Below are 21009 nucleotides of genomic sequence, written 5' to 3'. Positions count from 1 at the left end.
GTTGTTTACAATAGTCGCTTTTATTACCTTATCTTTTTTGAGGAAAGTTTAAGTTCCCAGATTGATAATAATTTCCCATCTACATTTTCCGCTAATAGGAACATATACATAGATAAAGCATCTTAAAGATAAATGGTATTTTAGATGTGTATAAAACTTTTTTTTTACATCTGTGTCATACAATCATTGTTCTTATAGGAATATCACTGGTTTAGGAAACTGTTACTGGTTGAGAGACAAAATCACAAAAGTAATTTATTGGACAAAAACATATTAATAACACACACAATTCAATTCGGATCAAAATGTCGCTCCCGGGATATACCTTCGTCAGAATGGGATTAATATTAAATGTGAGCCAACAGAACGACTGACAGAGATGAATATATTATAAGCATAATTGTATTGTTGATACATTCATAAATAATGCGTCGTTTTGACTGTCCCGAGCACTCAGTTGTAAATAAACTTAAAGCCCATCCGAAATGCTTTACAGTAATATCTTCGTAGGTATTGTAAAACATGACATTTTTATTAAACTGAGATTCTTATATATTTATTTATTGAGTTCCACCAGTTCGAGGAATGACCAGCAAAGAAAGTCGGGTTACACAATCCGATTTTCATAACGAAAAAGGAGATATATAATATATGTAAACTCACATACATATTTTTGGTTAGTTGACAAAAATACGAGACACTTTAGAAGTAACTTTTTGGGAATTGGATTTTCCCAAGTCTAATGGTTAAAGAAGAGCGACTGCAGAACTGGTTGACAACTTTCTAGCTTATCGTACTTTATCTACCCGTAACGACTGTCAAAGTTTATGGATAACAGCCGGGAACCACAGCGTCGAGCATTCTCTATACTATCCAAAAACCAGCTCACTAATTAAAAGTTGGAAACATTTTCAAATCTTCCATAGATCGTGTAACAAACACGTTTTTTATGTCGGCATGTTCATGTCCCGAAAGCTAATGAAAGTGTTCTAAAACGAGAATTATCCGAAGACAATTTGTTATAACTGAACATTCATTAATTATACGAATAAACTTTAAAACAGCGATTAAAATAAACGAGAGCGTCGACCTTTGATTTACAAACATCCCAACATTATTTATCGCTGAAAAATAACCATGCATCAAAATGTAAGAAAGTGAAATTACTTTTAAACTTGTTAAAAGTTCAGAAGGATCTTGATGTAAGCTTGTATCAGATTTTTTAACCTTCCACGATTTTTATATAAAATTTCTATTGAAAATGTCAAAAAGAGAAGGCGCATTACTTTGTATAGTGTTCTATCTCGCTTCCACAATAAGAGTTAGTTTGGTAGGAGTCTTTCCCGTTTTCTGTATGTCCAAGTTTTGATTCGGGTCAACGAGACGTTATAATATTATGTAGTTTAGAACTTACCCCGGAACTTTTTGGGTGGATCAGTCAGGTCGCCCGCCTCCGGGCACACCACACACCTGTCATCTACCAACCTGAGGACAAACACATGAATAGAGTAATTGTATTTCTCAACTTTTTTAAACCTCTCACAAATCTCTCTTGTGTCGAGGGGGTTGTAGAAACATTCAAGTCACATGCACGAATACACCCAGACTGGATCGCACAAATTCTTTTTACACGCGTAGATCGAAATCGAACACGTCGCGCTCAGTGGGTTTGGCGTGGTGATCTCAACCAATCAGTTATCGGTGCAGTCACGTTATTGCTGTAATAAGTAATTGGATAGGATACTTCGCAAACTTGTTCCCAATATTGTTCATTGATATACATTTCCACGAGATACGAAAATGGATGATAATTAATTCTTCCTATTCATTTGCTAAATATCACAGACAGCAAGAATGTACAGGTTATTAATAAGACATATTATTAATTGCTGGGGCCGACGGAAAAAGCAGTTCTATTTCTGGCCTGTATTATTGAGGGAATTATATATTTTATATCCATTAATGACTTCTGTTTTGTTTCTAACTACTGGGAACTGAGCAGGATAAACGGATAGCAATGCTTTTTTTATCAGTAACTAGCTGTTGCCCGCGACTTCGTCCACGTGGTTAGAATTTTCCCCGTCTTTTCCAGATTTTCCATTGTATCTTCGCTCCTATTAGTCGCAGCGTGGTGTTATATAGCCTATAGCCTTCCTTGATAAATGGTCTATTCAACACAAAAAGAATTTTTCAAATCGAACCAGTAGTTCCTGAGATTAGCGCGTTCAAACAAACAAACAAACTCTTCAGCTTTATATATTAGTATAGAAGTATAGATATCAGTATCAGCAGTGAACGGAGAGCTAAAAACTCTGAAAAAACATTAAAAAAACAGATAAAAATATATACTTAGATTACTGAAATATCTTAGTCATAGAAACTATTATTTAACAAGTACTGTATACAAAGTGAATTGGGGCACAGGGAACGAAAAGGTCGCGATCCGATGCGCAAATGTTACACACTTGTTGATATTTACGCGCTCGTAACATAAACAATGCTGTAATTCTATGTAATGTGCGAATGTTGTTACATTATGATGTACTTAGGTAATATTATTATTTACTAGCTGTTGCCCGCGACTTTGTCTGCGTGATTCTCAAGATGTGAAAAACTATGAAGTTTAATAATAACGATCATAGCGAAAATGTAATGCAATATTGAAAATGAAACACTTTTTTTATATTTTAAGCTTCCTTTTTTATTTCTAAATTATAATGAATCTTGAGCCGCCCAAAAACTATCAAATGTTTGAATCTAAATAACGTATGTCGTATAACACATTTCAACGTTTACGATACTATCCTGGTGCTAAATATTTCACAGCTGTTTTAATGACTTTTCTTATTTAATCCCAAAAAGAGGGGTTTATAACTTTGACATATCTGCCTGCCTGCCTGTCTGTCTGTGACATCATAGCTTCCGAACGAATTGAACTATTTTAATTTAAACGTGAATTATGTGCGAGTTTTCGTTTAGACATGTTCGACAAATCGAGCCGTTTAAAAATGGGGGAGGGGGGGGGTGCAAGTAGGAAAAAATTACAGAAGGTATAACTCAGTCTTAGCACTTCTGCTAAAAATGTTTTACTTTCGAAATTTTCCATTTACTAATTGGGTGGGTTATGATTTTCGAGCACTTCTTGGGCCAGCCTACACCTGAAATTGCTAGACGGATTATGACAGTGATTATGAGGTATCATAAAATTATTATAGTACTGTCACCAAAGAGGTAAACCAGAACCATATTACTGAGGCCCCGGTGACCGTTTGTCTGTCTGTCACCTGGCTGTTTCTCAGGAACAGTGATAGCCAGACAGTTCTTATTTTCACACACGATGCTTTCTGACGATATAAAAAAGATGTCAAATTATTTTTGTGGACGGAGCTGGTGAAGTGAGAGTCGGGCTCGGTATCTGTGGATTTTACAAAGTGTCATAAGATATAAGATTTTGCAAAATTGCGCCCAGATAAACGGTTTCCTGTAACACGTTATGTTTGATTGTCCTCTTAATATTAAAACTGGTCTTCCTCACAAACATTTGGAATATTTCCAGATTAAAAAAGTTGGTAAACGTGTTATCTTGGCCCCCTGGTGTTTTGATCATGATTTGCCTTTGTATTGCTGATAAATAAATAGCGTGATAATAAAAAAATATCAGTCACCCCTTTTTTAAAAATTGACAATGACAAAAATCTAAAGTATAGGATATGTGTAATTTGTGATGTTACGACAAAGCAAAATATGAACATAAAAGTGACTTCATGTGCATGAGTTCTATTTACTGTACCAATTTACAAAGAAAAATTAGGTATTTTATTCGTTAATATACCTGACGATCATTGAAGTAAAATACCGTCATCCCTACTGCATAAATGGAACTTAAATAAAGACTACATGAGGTTGGTTATGAGGTTACGCTGTCGATACCGACAGCCAAAATGAATTTTCCAGACATTGTATGACGGATGTAAGTGCTGATAGCTACACGCTATTATCAGCCTTATTGGGGAAATTTCCAAAAATATGTTCCTAATCCACGTCGGCTTAGGGATCTCAGAGACTTATTCAGTCTCGTTCCTTGCCCTGTTTTTACCAGTCTACGAAAGAAGAAAATTTTAAATAAGTAGAAAAAAGAATAAATTGTTACAGGAATTTTTGGAAGAACCACGTGTGCGGTCTCTATAATGGCGAATGTAGACCGATCAAATCGTTAAAATATTGAAAAATCCCAGGTATCAGTAGACATTATTCTAGCAATAGATACATAATGTTTATTCATTGATAGCTTTGGTCTTATAGATCTCTCACATTGCATACCTATTATGCAGTTTTTATGCAAGTTTTCTGGGTTTTTTTTATCCGAAATACTTTTGGCCTATGTAATGTTGCAAATTTAAGAAAAAAAAATGTTGCTATTTGTTACAGATGAACCAAGGTAATAATTAACTGTGTCGTTCAGTAATTTTTTGTTATGCATAATTATAGATGAGATCAATGTGAACTAAATGCAACTTTGGGTTGAGTGTCACTATGAATGTTTTGATCTTGAAGTAGCATCGCCAACATTACCGAGCTAAAAACATAGGTATATACTCCTATCGTAAATAAATACAAAATCATATTACGGCATTCCACATTTGAACTTGAGCAATTTTTGTACATCAATAAAAATAAAAAGAATTTAAGTTCCTTTCTTTCAAGAATGTACTGATTACGGTAACAATTGCATAAAAAAAACGTATTAGTTTATGTTTCTTTTATTTTACTTGTGAAATAGTCGCGGTGGGCCTATATCAGACTTGAAAGAGAATAAAATGACTAATTTTGTGAAAATGGTTTATTTTCGAAAAATCCTATTATTGCTCTGCCAAAAGTCTTAACATAAATAGCGTGATTTTTTTTTTGTAAATTGGTGACCGTGCTGCCTACTACTCAATGGGGTGAAAATACACCTCATAATTGTATTACACGATGTTACGGGTGAGTCCAAAAATTGAAAACTTTACTGCTCATGCCCCCTGCATAGTAGCGTTATGGTTTTTGTATATTTGTTGTATCATGTGTACGATAAGGTTCATGCAAAATTTGAACGAAATATATTCAGTAGTTTATAAGATAAATTGATATTTGTTTATAGATATAAAAGGCTCCTGCTCACCCCCTGTAACGAAAAGCGGGATAATAAGTAAAAAGTATGTTGACCGGACCTCTTGTTGATATTCTCTGAAAATTTGAATCAAATCTATCCAGTACTTTCCGAGATCTTTCCGGACATACATACAGACAAACAGACAAACAGACAAAAATTCTAAAAATCATATTTTCGGCATCGGAATCGTTCGTAGACCACCCTGCAATTATTCTTTTTTAAAAATATTCAATGTACAGTTTTCACTTTTCTACAATTTTATTATATGTATAGATTGAAGTAGATTTTGGATTATATAAAGTGTAAAATAGGCTGCAGAGTTACTGAGATGGATAGAAACTGGTCAAGTGCGATTAGGACTTGCAATACTGAGGATTCTTTTCAAATAGGCTAATGAAAAATAAATTTTCGAAGAATCCAAGGACAACTAGTAAAGTACTATGTTATAGGCGTACCAACGATACTTATATTTTTATCATCTATATTATTTGTTTGTTTGTTTGAACGCGCTAATCTCAGGAACTACTGGTCCAAATTGAAAAATTCTTTTTGTGTTGAATAGACCATTCATCGAGGAAGGCTTTAGGCTATAAACCATCACGCTGCGACTAATAGGAGCGAAGATACAATTGAAAATGTGGAAAAAGAACGGGGAAAATTCTAACCACGTGGACGAAGTCGCGGGCAACAGCTAGTCATTCATATGGTTCTTGATGGAGGACGCTGACGGACGGACTTTGGAACCTTAGTTCCGTTTTTATCATCAGGTTCGGGACCATAAAAATTATCGCTTACTCAAGTCTCAGTAAATTGCACATTATGACTGACAGAACAATAGTTGACCATTTGCGAACCGCGAGATAACAAACACATTACTTTGACGGTTATTGAGTAATCATTATTATGATATCACTTTGTAGGATGTTCTACTTTACGAGAAATTGAGTTGTGTAGGTCAGGACTAGCTTTCTAGCCAAAATTTAAGAATAAGTTTTATCAAATCTTACTGGAAACCGACCCAGCAAAGCGGCAACCCCTATTTTACCATACAAATTCCATCTAGGGTAATTCTAGTGTTGAGAAATCTGTTAATAATATTCTATAATTTTTGTCTACGTTACGTCTCGACTATTTAGGAATTTAAACCGAAAGTCCCTTCCAGTTAAAGTTCCTTCCTGTTACAAGACAAACAGACTCAGAACAAGCATTCGTGTATCACCCAAAAGTTGTTCTACGCATTGATCGAACCAGCAACATGTGTTTTACTTCTTTATATTCTATAAATTTCTTAACTTAACCCATCTAAACCCACAATTAAGGAAACACTCTTTAACTAATCCGTAATATGTTCCTGCTGATTCCATCATAATTTTCCCTAGCCTACTAGTTTCAAATATTCGACAATGATCGACATTCAAGTCCGGGCCAAAATATTGGCGCACACTCCTCGCATGTTGAATATAACATGTCAACAGCGACACAGTTTGCCGATGTTGACGACTAGAGCGGGATTATACCGGAATAAACGTACCAGTGTGTAGTAAACACTCTATTAAACACATGTTGGTGCTTGTAAATTTGCGGTAAGATGTATGTCTGTATGAAATACTATTGGTGTAAGCAGTATAAGAGTTTAATTCTCTTCTCTATGTTTAACAACAAAATTTATATTTTTTTTGCCCCCACAACTATTACATGGCTTGAATGTTTTTTCTCAAACATGTCTAAAAACAACTGCAAATAAGTCACCTTTAATACAAAACTAACTAAACGGAAATCGCTCAATTCGTTCGAAAACTATGATAGACGGACAGACCACCAAAGATATGTCAAACATATACCACCTCTCGTGATTTCGCCGGCTTCACATTACTGCCAAAAGCAGGGAAAACTGGAGATTATTTCGATACACGTAACCGACTATTAAAAAAATATACTCTCGTACAAAGTTTAAAAAACAGTATAAATAAATCAATGAACTATTAATTGATTATCCGAATTGAATAGAACTATAATAATTAAAAGCGTTATGACGTCAATTCAACCATTATACAGGTTTACTGACTCTTCTGTGCGAATTTGACAGACGAGGTCAAATTACTATTGTAGGTCATTATAATGTTTTAGAATAGTTTTTCTTATAATGTTTCAACCTTAGATAGTTAGAGAAACCTTAAATAGTTGAAAAAGAAATCTAATATCTATGCAGCATAGGCCTTATTCAGCCAATCAATCAACCTAGCCCATAGCATTAACACCCTTTCGCGGTGAACTGCTGGGGAAAGGTCTCCCTTAGGTGAGCCCAAAAGTCACAATATATTGATTTAGTGTCTGTTACCTAAATAGGTACAGTAACAGGCATGGACAACAAGACGTTAGTAACAAGATCCCGTTTTTACCGGAATGAATAATAAAAAACGTACATTCGATAATATGTGTGTATGAATCAGATCGGCAAACATCTCGCAATGAAGACAAATCAAATCAGATTCAATAAATTCAATTGCGTTTTAAATGAAATCGTATAAAAGAGCGAATACAGATAAAAATAATACACTTTTGAACGTGAGCAAAGAGACACCCAATTGGTATCTCCTAAATGTAATTTTGATATATTGATTTGTACTTTTACAAATCATTTGTTACCTGTTGAACTTTTTAAATCTTTATCAATTTAATGTAATATCAATTACCATTGTGATTTAATATAAAATAATATCATCTTTGACAACCTTGACTTAGCAACTTATCAGCATTCCTTAATAAACTTATGTTAAAGCAATCAAATTAATTATCTATACTTCTATACTAATTTATATATAAAGACTTTGTTTGTTTGTTTGAACGCGCTAATCTCAGGAATTACTGGTTCAAATTGAAAAATTCTTTTTGTGTTGAATACACCATTCATCGAGGAAGGTTATAGGCTATATACCATCACGCTGCGACTAATAGCGAAGATATAATGGGAAATGTGAAAAAAATAAGGCGGGTATAAATCACAACTTATATCTTCTCACCACGCGGACGAAGTCGCGGGCAACACCTAGTAATATATAAAACATTTTTATTCGAGAAGTCATCATAAAGTTTAATATTTCAATACATTTGAGCGATGCCATCGATGTAAACGCTCGTCAAAATGCCTACTGTCTAAATGTTTCCCGTCCAAATATGCCTGAGTACGAAAATAGAACGTGAAACAATAGCATATCTCATTAATATCTATTTATTGTTCAAATACTTCATTTCCTCTGAAGCCTTACTTAAGTTAATGACTACGAACCAACGAACACTCCAACAAAATTAATATAACCCATCCTTTACTTACATTTCTGAATTATTCAGTTGAAACTCGCAAACTACTTAGGAAGTTATTGAAATATCAGCCTACATAAAGTTTGTGATATAAGCATCAAACAAGGATATTTATAGCACCTACTGGATGAACTTGAGTAGGTAATATAGCCAACCGTGTATTTATATTAAATGTTTTAAAATGACCAGTCGTTCAGGACTTTAATATGGGACATTGTCCAGTATTTTTGAAAATCAGCTTTTCACTTATTAGAGCTTATAAGCCTTTCATAAGAATATCATGAGGTTCGAAGAGTAGTTTAAACCCTTAATACCCGTTTTTTATCAATAAAATAACTACTTTTCAATTGGCAACCGGTAGAAACGAGAAATGGCTCACAGTAGAAAGCAAATATTAATCGAAATGAATAGTAAATAGTCTAGGTCTTTTATAAGTCCATTCATCCTCTTATGGTTTGGAAAATTGCCAATAACTATGATAAAATCTGTTATAACATTAGACTTAAATGAAATAAATCAATATAAAGCGATGATCTCGGCAATTCGGCTCGACTGTATTATTTATCCCATAATGTTTTAACAACATAAAATATTTATATAAGTTCTTATCACTTAAAAAGATATATATTGTAGCCAAAGGTCTGACGTGGATACTTATCTTTTACGTATAATATTCTTAATATAATTATCAACAATTATTAGTTTTTTTTTATTTGAAAAAAATCCTTTATAATTTCAGTAGATTCTGAGATACAACGTCACAAACTTCACCCTCTTTACAAAGTCATAGTAGAGACATGCGTCGCTAACTGACACTTCAAAGTGTCAGGGTCACTTTACGTCGATATAAACGCTGATGTGTACACTATGTGGTGTAAGTGTATCATAGACTAAAAGCTCTCTTTATGACGTACAGAGTACACTACTATGAAAGCTTTCAAAATGTACACACACTGACTTATATTGGTGTATGTTGGTGAGTAGATATATTGTCGGCTTTGGTCCGACAAATGGAAAGTGTAACGGATCAGAAATGGATGTCCGATTTTAGTTTTTTTGGGCCATTGGTGTGACTTTTTTTGTTTCAATGTTTTTATCGTGTTAAATTATAGCATTATTCTAATTATATTCACACTATTTCGTATTTAAATAGGAGTATCTTTTGTAAGATATTTTTTTAACTTTTTATTTAACCTGCCACACTTTTCGGGAATTTAACTGCTTCTGGTTTCTTCCTATCTCTCCTGCATGCGACAAAGGTTTTTCTGAACTATGAAATGCTTATCCCGTGTCTGGGTGTATTTGTGCATGTGATTTGAATGTTTGTACAAACCCATACGACAATAGGATTTAATTAACCAATTAAATCTAATACTAAATAAAAGTGCAAGAGTCGTTTTTTTTAAATATGAAAGAAATAATTGTTCTAATTTTGTCAATACTCATGGTCAGGGGGTCAATTGTTTAGTAACTTACCCTAAGGTACTGAGGAATCCTGATACAGTGCCCTCCGCGTGCAGGGAGACAATGTCCCCCAGGTGCAAGAAACTGTCTCCCATTCTGGCACCTTCTCCTTACCCCCACCATGCAACAACACCTGGGGAAAAAGAGAAAAGAATATAAGGAAAATTTATTACAAGTTCATACGTCAAAAAAAGGAGAATTCTCCTTTATAACTTATTAAGATAGCTGACCCGTGTCTTTTTCACTAGCCGAAAGTTTTTGTGTTGATACACAAAGTTATGACACTCCCAAATAAGGCGGCTTTCAATTTGTAAAACTTAAATTCGGTTTAATAGATTCAGATCTCCTTACAACCTTACCAACTTTATCTATTCATGATATTCGAACGGAAAAAAGTTTTGTCTTCGGTGTTAATAGGTTCTAGGGCTTCCTTTTGGGAACGTCACTTTTTTGTCTTATGTAGACGTCTAAACACTAAAATGATTTAAGTTTATTATCCTCTTTTTCAATTTATAAAAAAACGGTAATGTAAATTAATATGAACGCCGTTTTACTTTATGGATTTTTAAAAGTATATGCAGCCGTCAGGTGGATTTATAACACCCCATATTTTTATTTGAAGGATTAATTAGATATTTTTGAGCCAATTAACCAATCACTAATTACTTACATGACTTGTAATATTTTGAATAATTTGTCATTTGGTGTTAATAATTTCACAGATTGCCATCACTGCCAGTGCCGTATTATCCATAAGGCACTTTAGGCCAGTGCTATAAAAAAAGCTCGATAAATTTTTCACTGAATGAAAATAACTTGAACCAAGGGGGCCCCACTCCTTTGTTGCCTCGAGGCCCCTAGATCCAGCCCTGATCACAGCTTCTAACAGTCACATGTACGTAACACTTTGAATTTCAGCCACCGTCAGTAACACTATCCAATATTGGGTCCATCGGGTTCAATAATTGAGTTAGCAACACCGCTTACTGCGCTCATTTCGTTAGCTCAGACAGAAGCTACACAAACGAGGTAAAATTTGGATGAAATACCCTTTTTAGGGTTCCGCACCCATAAGGTAAATAAGGAATCTTAATACTAAGGCTATCTGTAGCCAGTCCGCCACCAACCTGTATGTCACGAACAGTGATATCTAAGCAATTGAAATTTTGGCCGATGATCATGTCAACAGATCTTAAAACAACGATTAGAGTTAAGCATCGTGTCTTATCATAAATTTTATCACCCAATTATATTTGTAAATTCGCCTTTATTTTGTTTCATTTGTACGGAAGCCTCAGTATCGCGAGTCTGGCTTTTTGGGCTTGACTATGCCCAAAACCGACACTTTCCAATAAAGCAAAAAAATGTGCTTTATTCTACAAAGATAGGTTTTAACCCCTTCTTATACCACTACTAACGAATGTACTCAGAAACAAAACTTAAGTAACTGGAGATCTTAATGGATATCTGCCTTTTCTTGATAATAAGAAGGACATGATAATTAAGGGTGATTTTAACCCTAAGAACAACGTTCTTGATACAATTAAGTTACAAGACAATAAATTATTTTTATCATGTTCTATCAATTTAGTCCATAATTTTCACTTCGGTGTAGACAAAAAATCCTCGAGACTGATTGGCAGCATAACAAAAACTACTTAAAGCGCCCGATGTCTGACCTTTTAAAATCTGTATCTTTGTTAAAATGTCGACAGAAGCCGGGATCGAGGTCGAAAGGTTCAAAGGCTATACGAAATACAAAGACTGTCCGCAACAGCTGACGGCGTGTGATACTGGAAAAAATTGCCAATTTAGCGATCGACGTAACAGATGATAGTGGATTTAGACGTTTTATACGTTACCATGGGGTAAGAAAGGTTTTTTATTTGGTTGCTTTTTAAAGGACAAGCAATGCAGACATTCAAGTTTAGTTTAACTTAGGAAAAGTGTTGCTTTTTTTTGCTTTTGCTTTTGTAAGCCTATTCAAGATTTGCTTCTGGTCATTCTTCGAAATTTGAACTTAAAATACCGTATTTTATTATTTTACCTATTTTATAAAATAGGGAAAAATTAAGTTTTCCGTCACTGGCTGGTTACAAAAAACGTATTTGGGACTCATAAAGCATTTTTTTTTCTCTAGCCCACTGTGTCCCACTGCTGGGCAAAGGCCTCCCCCAAATCCTTCATAAAGCATATAATAGAATTATAAATTAAACCATAATACTTAACTTACTAAATCACTAGTTTAATAAAATTGTTTTTGTAGATTAAAAGAGTCCATTTTGGAATGGAATATTGGAAAACAAACACCACCTAAATTTCCCACACACTTGACCGCATTTCAGCAATATATTCGCCGGCGAAAATCCTATTTCCAGTTTAGGTTTTGGAAAGCCAGATTGATTGATTAACGGTTTTCGACCTCAGTTTGCCGGGACTTTCAGTCCAATAAGGTTATAAAGGCTCGATTTACGATCAAATCAAATCCTATTTCCAAGCATCGATGCTATGATGAAGGTATATTTTTGACAGCCACTAAACCGACGTAAATCGTCTTAATGTTTCAGTTCAAGTTGGAAAAGCGGATTGAAACTACGGCAACGATATGGATATGGTAGGTATACACGTGGTGTTATCAATAGTCATCGTTGTTCAGTTTTGGTTATGTGAAGATTCAACAAGAGCTAAAAAAACATTAATATACGAGTCGAAAAGAATAAGTCATCATATCTCAGTCACTACGAGTCAGGAGACAAAACAGCTACAACTGTGTTAATAAACTTAACTTTTGTAAATTTTGAAACGAAAAATTCTAATTTTTTCCTTCCTTCCCATATTTATCATTTTCATAATACATAGCAGGCAATATCACAAGATCAAAAAGCCGCAATTTTCTCCATTATGTGCCTCTTACCCAACTCAATATGATTTACTACTTCACTTTACTTTTACCGTACTAAAAGAAAACTTCTTCCTAAGAAAAATACAAAAGCTATGAGGTTTTATTTAGGCGTTGCTAGTTTTATTCTACATCACACATAATATTCTCAACGGTCTGAACAGCAAAGTTTACGTCTATAAAGGCGAGAATAAGAAGCCTTTTTCCACTGAAGTCACGTAATATTTGTTCAATATCAGCTTTTGCGCTTTTATGAGGTAAGTAAACTAGAAGTTCAGATCTTTGGACAAACATAAGGCAGAAAATTAAGGTTTGGATAGTATAGTAGAATAAGCAATATTTCAAATACAATTATTGCCATTTGAGTCGTTGAGTTGAGACCAAGAGCAGAAAACGCTGTGTAGGAAAACCTTCAGCCTGATGCGGACAGCGGAGAACTATGCGTTTTGGCGAATTTTGGGGACACCTATGTCCAGCATTGATTGAGCATTTGGGATTCGGATATGAATACGAATTTCTGTTTAAGAATCTGTACTAATATTATAAAGCTGAAGAGTTTGTTTGTTGCGTATTATGTCGTCTTATCCACGTTTTAAATTGAATTTCGGTCTCATCACATCATCAGCGTTTCCACGTAAAACTGCAACTTCCTACACTTTTTCGTAAAACTGTGCGTTTGTTTGTGCGCGCGGGGTATGGACAGTGTTACGTTAATGTACATCAGTCGGGTTATTTACGCTAGAAATAATCTAGACTCAAATAGTTTCACTCAAAACAAGTTTGGTATGATTTTGAAAAGTTTGCGTAAACATTTTGCTGTGGATTGTTTATGATTGAAAAATTATGGTATCAATACCCGGATATTCTGAAAATTAAATTCGGATAGGGATTATGTAAAATTGTGTTTTGATTTCATAAGTTTAGGTTAACAATTTAATTTAGATTCCGTATTAGAATACAATTTATGACCCTTTTTACTAGTAACAATTTTCCACGGGAATGTTGTACAGAAGGAGGTTTTTCAGAAGTAACAAATCGTGAAATAAATACCAATTTGGAAATTGTCAATGCATCTGAATCAAGATAATAGTATAATAGGTATCAACTCTGTTTTCCCCTTCCACAAGCGTGAATTTCCACAATGATTAGTGTACACGAGCTTAATTACCGCGTGTTAAGCCTATCTCGGATTAATTGAAGACTAATGAGCGGCATTGTGGGTGTTAATGTTAACATAGCTAGGTATCAGAACATACGAGTATACAGGGTGCTAGAGTAATGAGTAGATGTAATTGGAAAACATTTTCTTTCCTTAATATCAGTAGGTACATATACACATGGTGTAACAGATATGTGTGACTATCATTGCAATAAAATATCTTCTCTTAGAATTGTTTGCAATACAGATGTTAGTCCGGGTAAATACTGCGGAAAGAATAATAAAACTTTACAATAAGTATAAAAATTGATCGAAAAAAGCCCGGAATGTCCTACAGTCGGGCAAAGGCCTCCCCACTTCTCTTCCATTTCTCTCTCATGAGATTTTGATTACGTAATAATCGTTTTATACGTCAAGGTATTTTTCTTCTCGGGAATGATCTATAGTTGACAGTGTAATGTTACTTTTAAGCCCTTAAAAACGTGTGTGCAAAGTTTAATGAAGATCGGTTAAAAACTTAATCACGCATTACCGTAACACCTCCTATGTTTAATACAGATCCACTATAACCCTTTGAGAAGCCGGCTACGTAATCAAATCCCAACAATCCGATTACAACAGAGTTTATGCACACACATACCTACGCATTGTCTACAGGATAACGGGATGTCGGCTAATGAAATAATTGTGAGCCAAGCCCCGTTGGTACGAAGTTATGAACGTTTAATAGTAGGCGACAGGACAAAGCGTAGGTATGAGTTTACATATATACGGATCTTTATATTAATATAGATAGATAAAGTATACTTTATTGCACACATAAGTAGAGTATTTGACAATTATAAATAGATAGATGGTGACACAATGGGCGGTCCTATCGCTAAGGTATATTTTACAGCCAACAGACGGGAGTTCATACTAAAGTAATAGGGGTATATATGTCATTATAATAGTATGCCAGTACGCTTTGCAACCAATGCCGAACCAGGTCATGATTAAGGACTTCAGTTGAGCCCGAAGCTAGTCGGGCAACCCTGATATATACGCGTGTGTACTAAATAATTATAAATATAAGTATCGTATCGTATCTTAAAACAATAATGTTTCAGCTACCAATTTAGTATAGTTAAGACTAAAAAATAAGCAAAATTATTAAAAGTCTGAGGAAAACGAATTTAAAAACTATCAGCTATCAATCTACAGCCACGAAAGTCTAGCAACGACAGCAAAATTACTAGTAGGTATTCAATCCAACATGTGTATAAAGGATTGAAACGCATTAACATATACCGACACAAAAACTCAGATGACGTAGCACGGCCGTTTAGGTTCAGTTAGCAAGAGTCTAACGATACCCATTCTCTCAGCGGAGGAAGAGGGTGACCATGAGGATTCCCCCACTTTACCAATCTCTATCTAGTACTCTATCCTACATAAAATGTACAATTAGGTTAGTACATTAGGTAATCTATTAAATTATTTTAAACCGTGAGTAAGAGTATACCAACAATTATTCGCAGCAAGATAATTAATTAATTTTAGTATTTCATTTCCAAAACATCGTGTCACGTTTCACGTTTCCAAAATTTAATGAAAAAGGTAAGCCGGCTTCCGCCGAAAGCGTTGAGGTCGCTTATGAAAAGTAGTTTTCCCTGTGTTTCGCCTGTGTAAAATTTACATATTCAGGTGAGCGACGTTACTATGTAAAGATTTTACGTAAATTAGGACATTTTGGGGTGTCTGAGCTGAGTTTGATAGACATTTACGAAACTTTTTTTATAGTACTACCATTAAGCTCTTAGTTGTATTTTTGCAGCTGCGGAACAGGGACATATCGCTACTCAAAGTTTCGATACTTTAACAGATGCAATGGCATTACTACAAGAACTGGTGATTTGACATCATTCGTTTTCCCCTAAAAAAAAAAACTACGTGACTAAGTGGGTTTAAGTCTCTACGCATTGATTATTCTAAATTACGTCTAATCTAAATATATTTTAAGATTCAATTCGCATATCTTAAAGAAAAGCAATTCCCAGCATTACGTATATAATTAGGGATTTAATTCTAAACAAGATACTTTTAAAAGAATCTATAGCCGATGAAGCTGTCATCGCCGTTGGCTACGCGAGCTATGGACTCGATAAACCGGCAGTTTTCGACTTTTTAAAGATCACGCGAAGTATTTATGTTATTGTTCGGATTTGGAACTGAGCCCACGTGTAAAAGATTATTGTGGAGCTGTTTCACGTTAGAGGTAAGGAGTTAGTATTTAGAAAATTGATGGAACACATTCTCCATGTAAACGTTTAAGAGCTTTGCATTGTCTCGTAGAACAACACAATTTCTTATTCTAAAAGGAAACTACAATACCATTTACTATTTTTTGTTATGCCTTTTCGTAAAAGCAAACTTTAGTTATTATAGAAACAGGAAAATTTCGAGCCAAAAAAGGAAAGTTTTTGAAAGTGTTGCCCATAATAACTTAAAATTTCAGTTTCCTGTGAGGATACTCACTAAGTAACAGCTAATGATTTAAGTTTCGGAAGTCTTTGACAGTTACAAATGATCTCGTACAATAGCCCAATTTCAATTAAACCTATTCAGTGTTATCACAATTTGTAGCAAAAATTATATTGACTAACATCCATTACTAAAAAGGTCAGAACAAGAAGTCCATTTTGACTAACGTAATAAAAACTAATATTTGTTCTTCAAAGTTACACAGAAAGGGAATCAGTCCGAGCGTAATTAATTTGCTTTTAATCTACAGAGTTTAGTTTAGTCTATCTTCAGAGGGTAGAAGACTGGGTTGGAAAAAACAGTTGCGTGTGTTTAAAAAATAATTAGAATAGTAACAAATTGAATCAATTGAATCAATTTTTTTAACCTTGTAGGGTCTACCGAGTGGAGTTTTGCTGTAATCGAATTGAAAAAGAGGTGGTACTCTGGAACAACACTAGCGCCAATTCGTACTGTGGCACGAGTTAGAACTACTCCTCAACAATACGGACAGCACTGAATCGCCAATCGATATTGGTTCGGTTCGATATTAGACCATTTTAGGACCGAATCAAGAGTCAAATTAAATTCGGTTTGGGAAGGAAGCCCGCTTATCATAATTTGGGTTTTTTTACAGTGCTACAGTAGACACAAAGGTTAAGGTCTTACGGCCAAACTTAAGAACGTCACCAACCCAAGCAACTACCTATATGTATATAATCTCATAGGGGTAGTCTTACTTCACCTACTAAGGGCCCTTTAAAGGGTAGGTTTAATCGTACCACAATACTAAATAATGTTAGGGATACGCAAAGCTTAGCCAGTCGCTTATATCTCCAAAACTGTACCTGGCAGCCAAACACAAAAGATTGTTTTAATAGCATAAACCCACGGTAAAGACGTCGCGTGTAAAACAAAGAACAATTCTATCTCAGATTGTAAACTTTGTGAAGGTTTTAGAACTTCCCAAGCTCTTTGTGACCTGACCCAGTTTAGATTTAATTTTCTTAAATGAAAAATATCATATTAGGCTGAAAAGAAAATTATACGATCTAATAAAACGTATGAAGAGATTTCAACTTGTGAAACTTTATTATTATGGTTGAAATAAAAATGAGAAATCTTCTTTTTACTCGAAACAGATGGAAATAATGGTTAGAATTTCGTTTTTACCAGTTCCTAGTTCAAGTGAACTCTTTTTGAAACTTGATATACTTTCACCGGAAACCTTCGTAAATATTTTTAAGACAACCCTTTAAGAGGAAGAAAACTTTTTTAACGGATATAATAAAATAATAAATACGTGTCTGTCTTTCACGAGTTCACATCGCCAATCCGATTGAAATAAATCTTCTAATGGGGTAAACTTCGCGCTTGAGAAAAGACATACTTCTTACCGCGATTAACGACTCGCCTGAATATTAGTTACCGGACACAACCGCAGGCAAAAGCTATCATGTGATAGAAAGGCTTTTTTCCACATTTTCCTTGTTACACTTTTGAGATGCACTCATGCAATTTGGCGATATCATTATCAACTTATCATAACCATCGAAATTAGTTGCAATGAGCTTATGGCTCGGATCGATAAGGCCAAAATGTCAGGGAAAATATTAGATAAGCCTTCATATTAAATAGTAATGACGATAGACAATCATTCCGTTGCTGATAAGTGATAGCACTCATTGTCTATTGATAGACTTTTTGGGAATAGATACAAGCAGATTTCGATGTTATAGGGTGCGATAGAAGTTCAGCGGGATTTTTTTTATGACGAACCATCAAGACTTAATCATTCAAGTATTTCATTTTTCTAAAGGCTCTGCTTTTGGAGTTGGTAAAAAATACTGTAAGTAAGAAGAAAAATAGGGATGAGAGACAAACCAAGGATAAAATGCCTTAGAAGAGGGGTAATCATTTTAAACGTCAAAAATAAATGATATTTTATCAGGTCTATTTCCGCATTCAAAATCTGTCAATGTCGTCGCGTGACCAGTCGATCAAATTCCGAGATAATACTGGTTTTAAGTCATGTGTTTTTTGGTTATGATGACGAATATTACAGTACAATAAATCGCACCTTAAGAGAAGAATAGCAAAAGAAGAAAAATGACTTTAAAACAAGGTCCTAAGGTTGATTTTCCTTTAGTTAAATTTTCATGTGGATGTGGATTACCGTACCTTCATTTCAAGGCCAAATAGTAAAAACCTGATGTTTTGTGGAATTAATTTGTTTAGTTGGTGTTGTTTGATTGACATGAACTGTCTACATCTTGTGTGGACGTGTCTATGATTGATTTATGGTTGAAAGATGTCTATAAACATTAAGGGATTGAGAAAAAACTACGATCTCCGTAAAACATCATCATCTGTTTACGGTTGAAAGAAAATGCTCACCAAACCCACTGACAAGCATTTGTGACATCCACGAATGCTTGTCCTGACTCGGAACGACTTTTTGCATGTGATTTAATGATTCTGAAACCCCCAGAGATAATAATAAGGTTTTGGACAAAATTCTCGGTGTTTATTAAACCAAACTGTTTGTCAATAGGTGATCACTGCCCATAATTGTAAACCATCTTCAAAATTAGAAATTGCAATTATATCAAAAGCATTATATTTAAGCATTATTTTTTAATGTCAATCGTTTTATTCGATAATTTATGATCATTTATTGGAAACCATGAAGATAAAAATACATAAAACAAATAAAACTCAAAAATCATTTTATACTATAGTAACCTTATTGTGAATGCCATTAAAAAATCTTGATAAAAATTAGCACAAACAAACACCTTCACCTAAGAAACATCTTCATAGTTATTTATAGTTAAAAGTTGGTAATTCCTGCGTCGCCCACATGACTCGAGATGAAACAAACGGTACCACAAGGCTTGTTTATTCAAATGGGATCACTGGGAGAAGGTCGTTTGATAGTCGGGACTTTATTCTTTTAAATGTGGCCATTAGTTTTAAAACCAACCAATTTAGAGGGATTTCCTGTTTATAGTGTCAGGTTTAAACGGGGATCGTTCGGGTGAAATTTTAAAAAACAGGAAAAAAATAATAATTTGACTAAATATTATTTTAGAAGAAGCCGTTGGCGGAAGACATGTTTGTTGGCCACGCCCGATTCAAAAACATGTCAGCTAGCTCAGGCTCACCGTTAGGCCGATGCTTTTCTGGCCAGCGTTCCTATCAGAAAGAGACTTGATCCAGCTCCAGTACCCAAAGGGCAAAGGCAGGAACAGGTGCGGGTATTCGATTTTTTTTAATTCGATTATTCTATAAGACTTCTGACAACTGTTTCGTAAGCCGCAGTTAATTTAAGACATCATACACATATAACATAAGTTAGTTATAATAACGATCCACCCATACATATATACATACATCAAAACTTACCCAAACTCACATCGACCATCTCAATAAAGTTCGACCAACTTCATGAGGAGCTTCAACAGATCACAGACGGTATAGAACAGGTGCAGCATCAGCTTATACCACGCTCTTTTTACGTCTATACAATAGTAACAGACCACTAAAACGAATAGACAGACCACACTGTAGCATATTGTCTTATTTACACTTATAACCATCTGAAACGGTGGCACTGTTCAAGATTATTGTTTCGGTTTTAAACCTTATTACGAAGTACTTAGATCTAGTTTTTGTTTGAGCCTTTTTTTGTATGAACTGGTGTGAGAATTTGAAATGTCAGTTTGATATGTGAATGTAGAGTTTGCTTTGAATTGGAATATGAATGAAAACGTCTACCTGTTTTTTTATACATATTATAGTTTAAGATTTCTTCGTATTTTTATTCACAATGATTTTATTTTTTACAATATAAGGCTTAAGGAGTATTTTGTTGTGATGAGGTCTTACGATAAAGAAGATCCAAATAAAAAAAGATCTATACCATTGCTTGTCAATATCTACATAATAGAGATCACACTAAATGAAAATCTACAAATAGTTGTAGACGAAGCAGACGTAGAATTTTTAACTACCGGTCAATATCATAATTGCTTTCATTGTGTTACAGAAAGCAATTATCTCAATCCGAAAAGACATTACTTCAAGATCTGTACAGAGGCATACATATAAAGAAAAAGACGTCATCAAGATTGCTATGACGATACGAGCGACCATTGTATTAGGTCTTGGTTTCAATGGCTTGTTATGTTAATAACGTTTTAATTTATACCGTACTGAAAAGTTCATAGTTCTAAAAGATAAAATACAAGTATCTCGACTTGCATAATTAATTTAATTCTATTTTTTACAATAAGCAAAATTGGATAATTAACAAGTCAATTTAATAAGATTTGAGGATTTTCAGTTTCATGCATAAAATTTTGTTCTTTTATAGCACAATCCTGTAAATATCCCAATGTGGGCCACAGGTCTCTTCCCTGTGTGGGAAGAGGCCTGGGTCTAGTGTGGACTGTGTAATGGACTGTCACAATCTGCTTGTAACAGTCCACTTTAGAATCTGATCGTACGTAG

General features: G+C 34.5%; 1 protein-coding gene across 6 annotated transcripts in view; it reads right to left on the bottom strand.

Moving 5' to 3' along the window:
• LOC113498357 (inositol 1,4,5-trisphosphate receptor) overlaps nucleotides 1-21009 on the bottom strand; it is a 92235-nt gene that overhangs the window by 53855 nt on the left and 17371 nt on the right. For all 6 annotated transcript variants that reach the window (XM_026878353.1, XM_026878355.1, XM_026878357.1 and 3 more), the window contains exons 2-3: nucleotides 9947-10067; nucleotides 1415-1485 (exon numbers count right to left, since the gene is read on the bottom strand). In XM_026878353.1, coding sequence (XP_026734154.1) covers nucleotides 1415-1485; nucleotides 9947-10029 — 154 coding nt within the window. In that variant the 5' untranslated portion in view covers nucleotides 10030-10067. The remainder of the gene's footprint in view (nucleotides 1-1414; nucleotides 1486-9946; nucleotides 10068-21009) is intronic.

This window comes from Trichoplusia ni, chromosome 10 (assembly GCF_003590095.1).
Source record: "Trichoplusia ni isolate ovarian cell line Hi5 chromosome 10, tn1, whole genome shotgun sequence".
In the NCBI taxonomy this organism is placed as follows: domain Eukaryota; kingdom Metazoa; phylum Arthropoda; class Insecta; order Lepidoptera; family Noctuidae; genus Trichoplusia; species Trichoplusia ni.
Note: the sequence above shows the minus strand (reverse complement) of the source record. Positions and strands in the feature narration are given on the sequence as shown.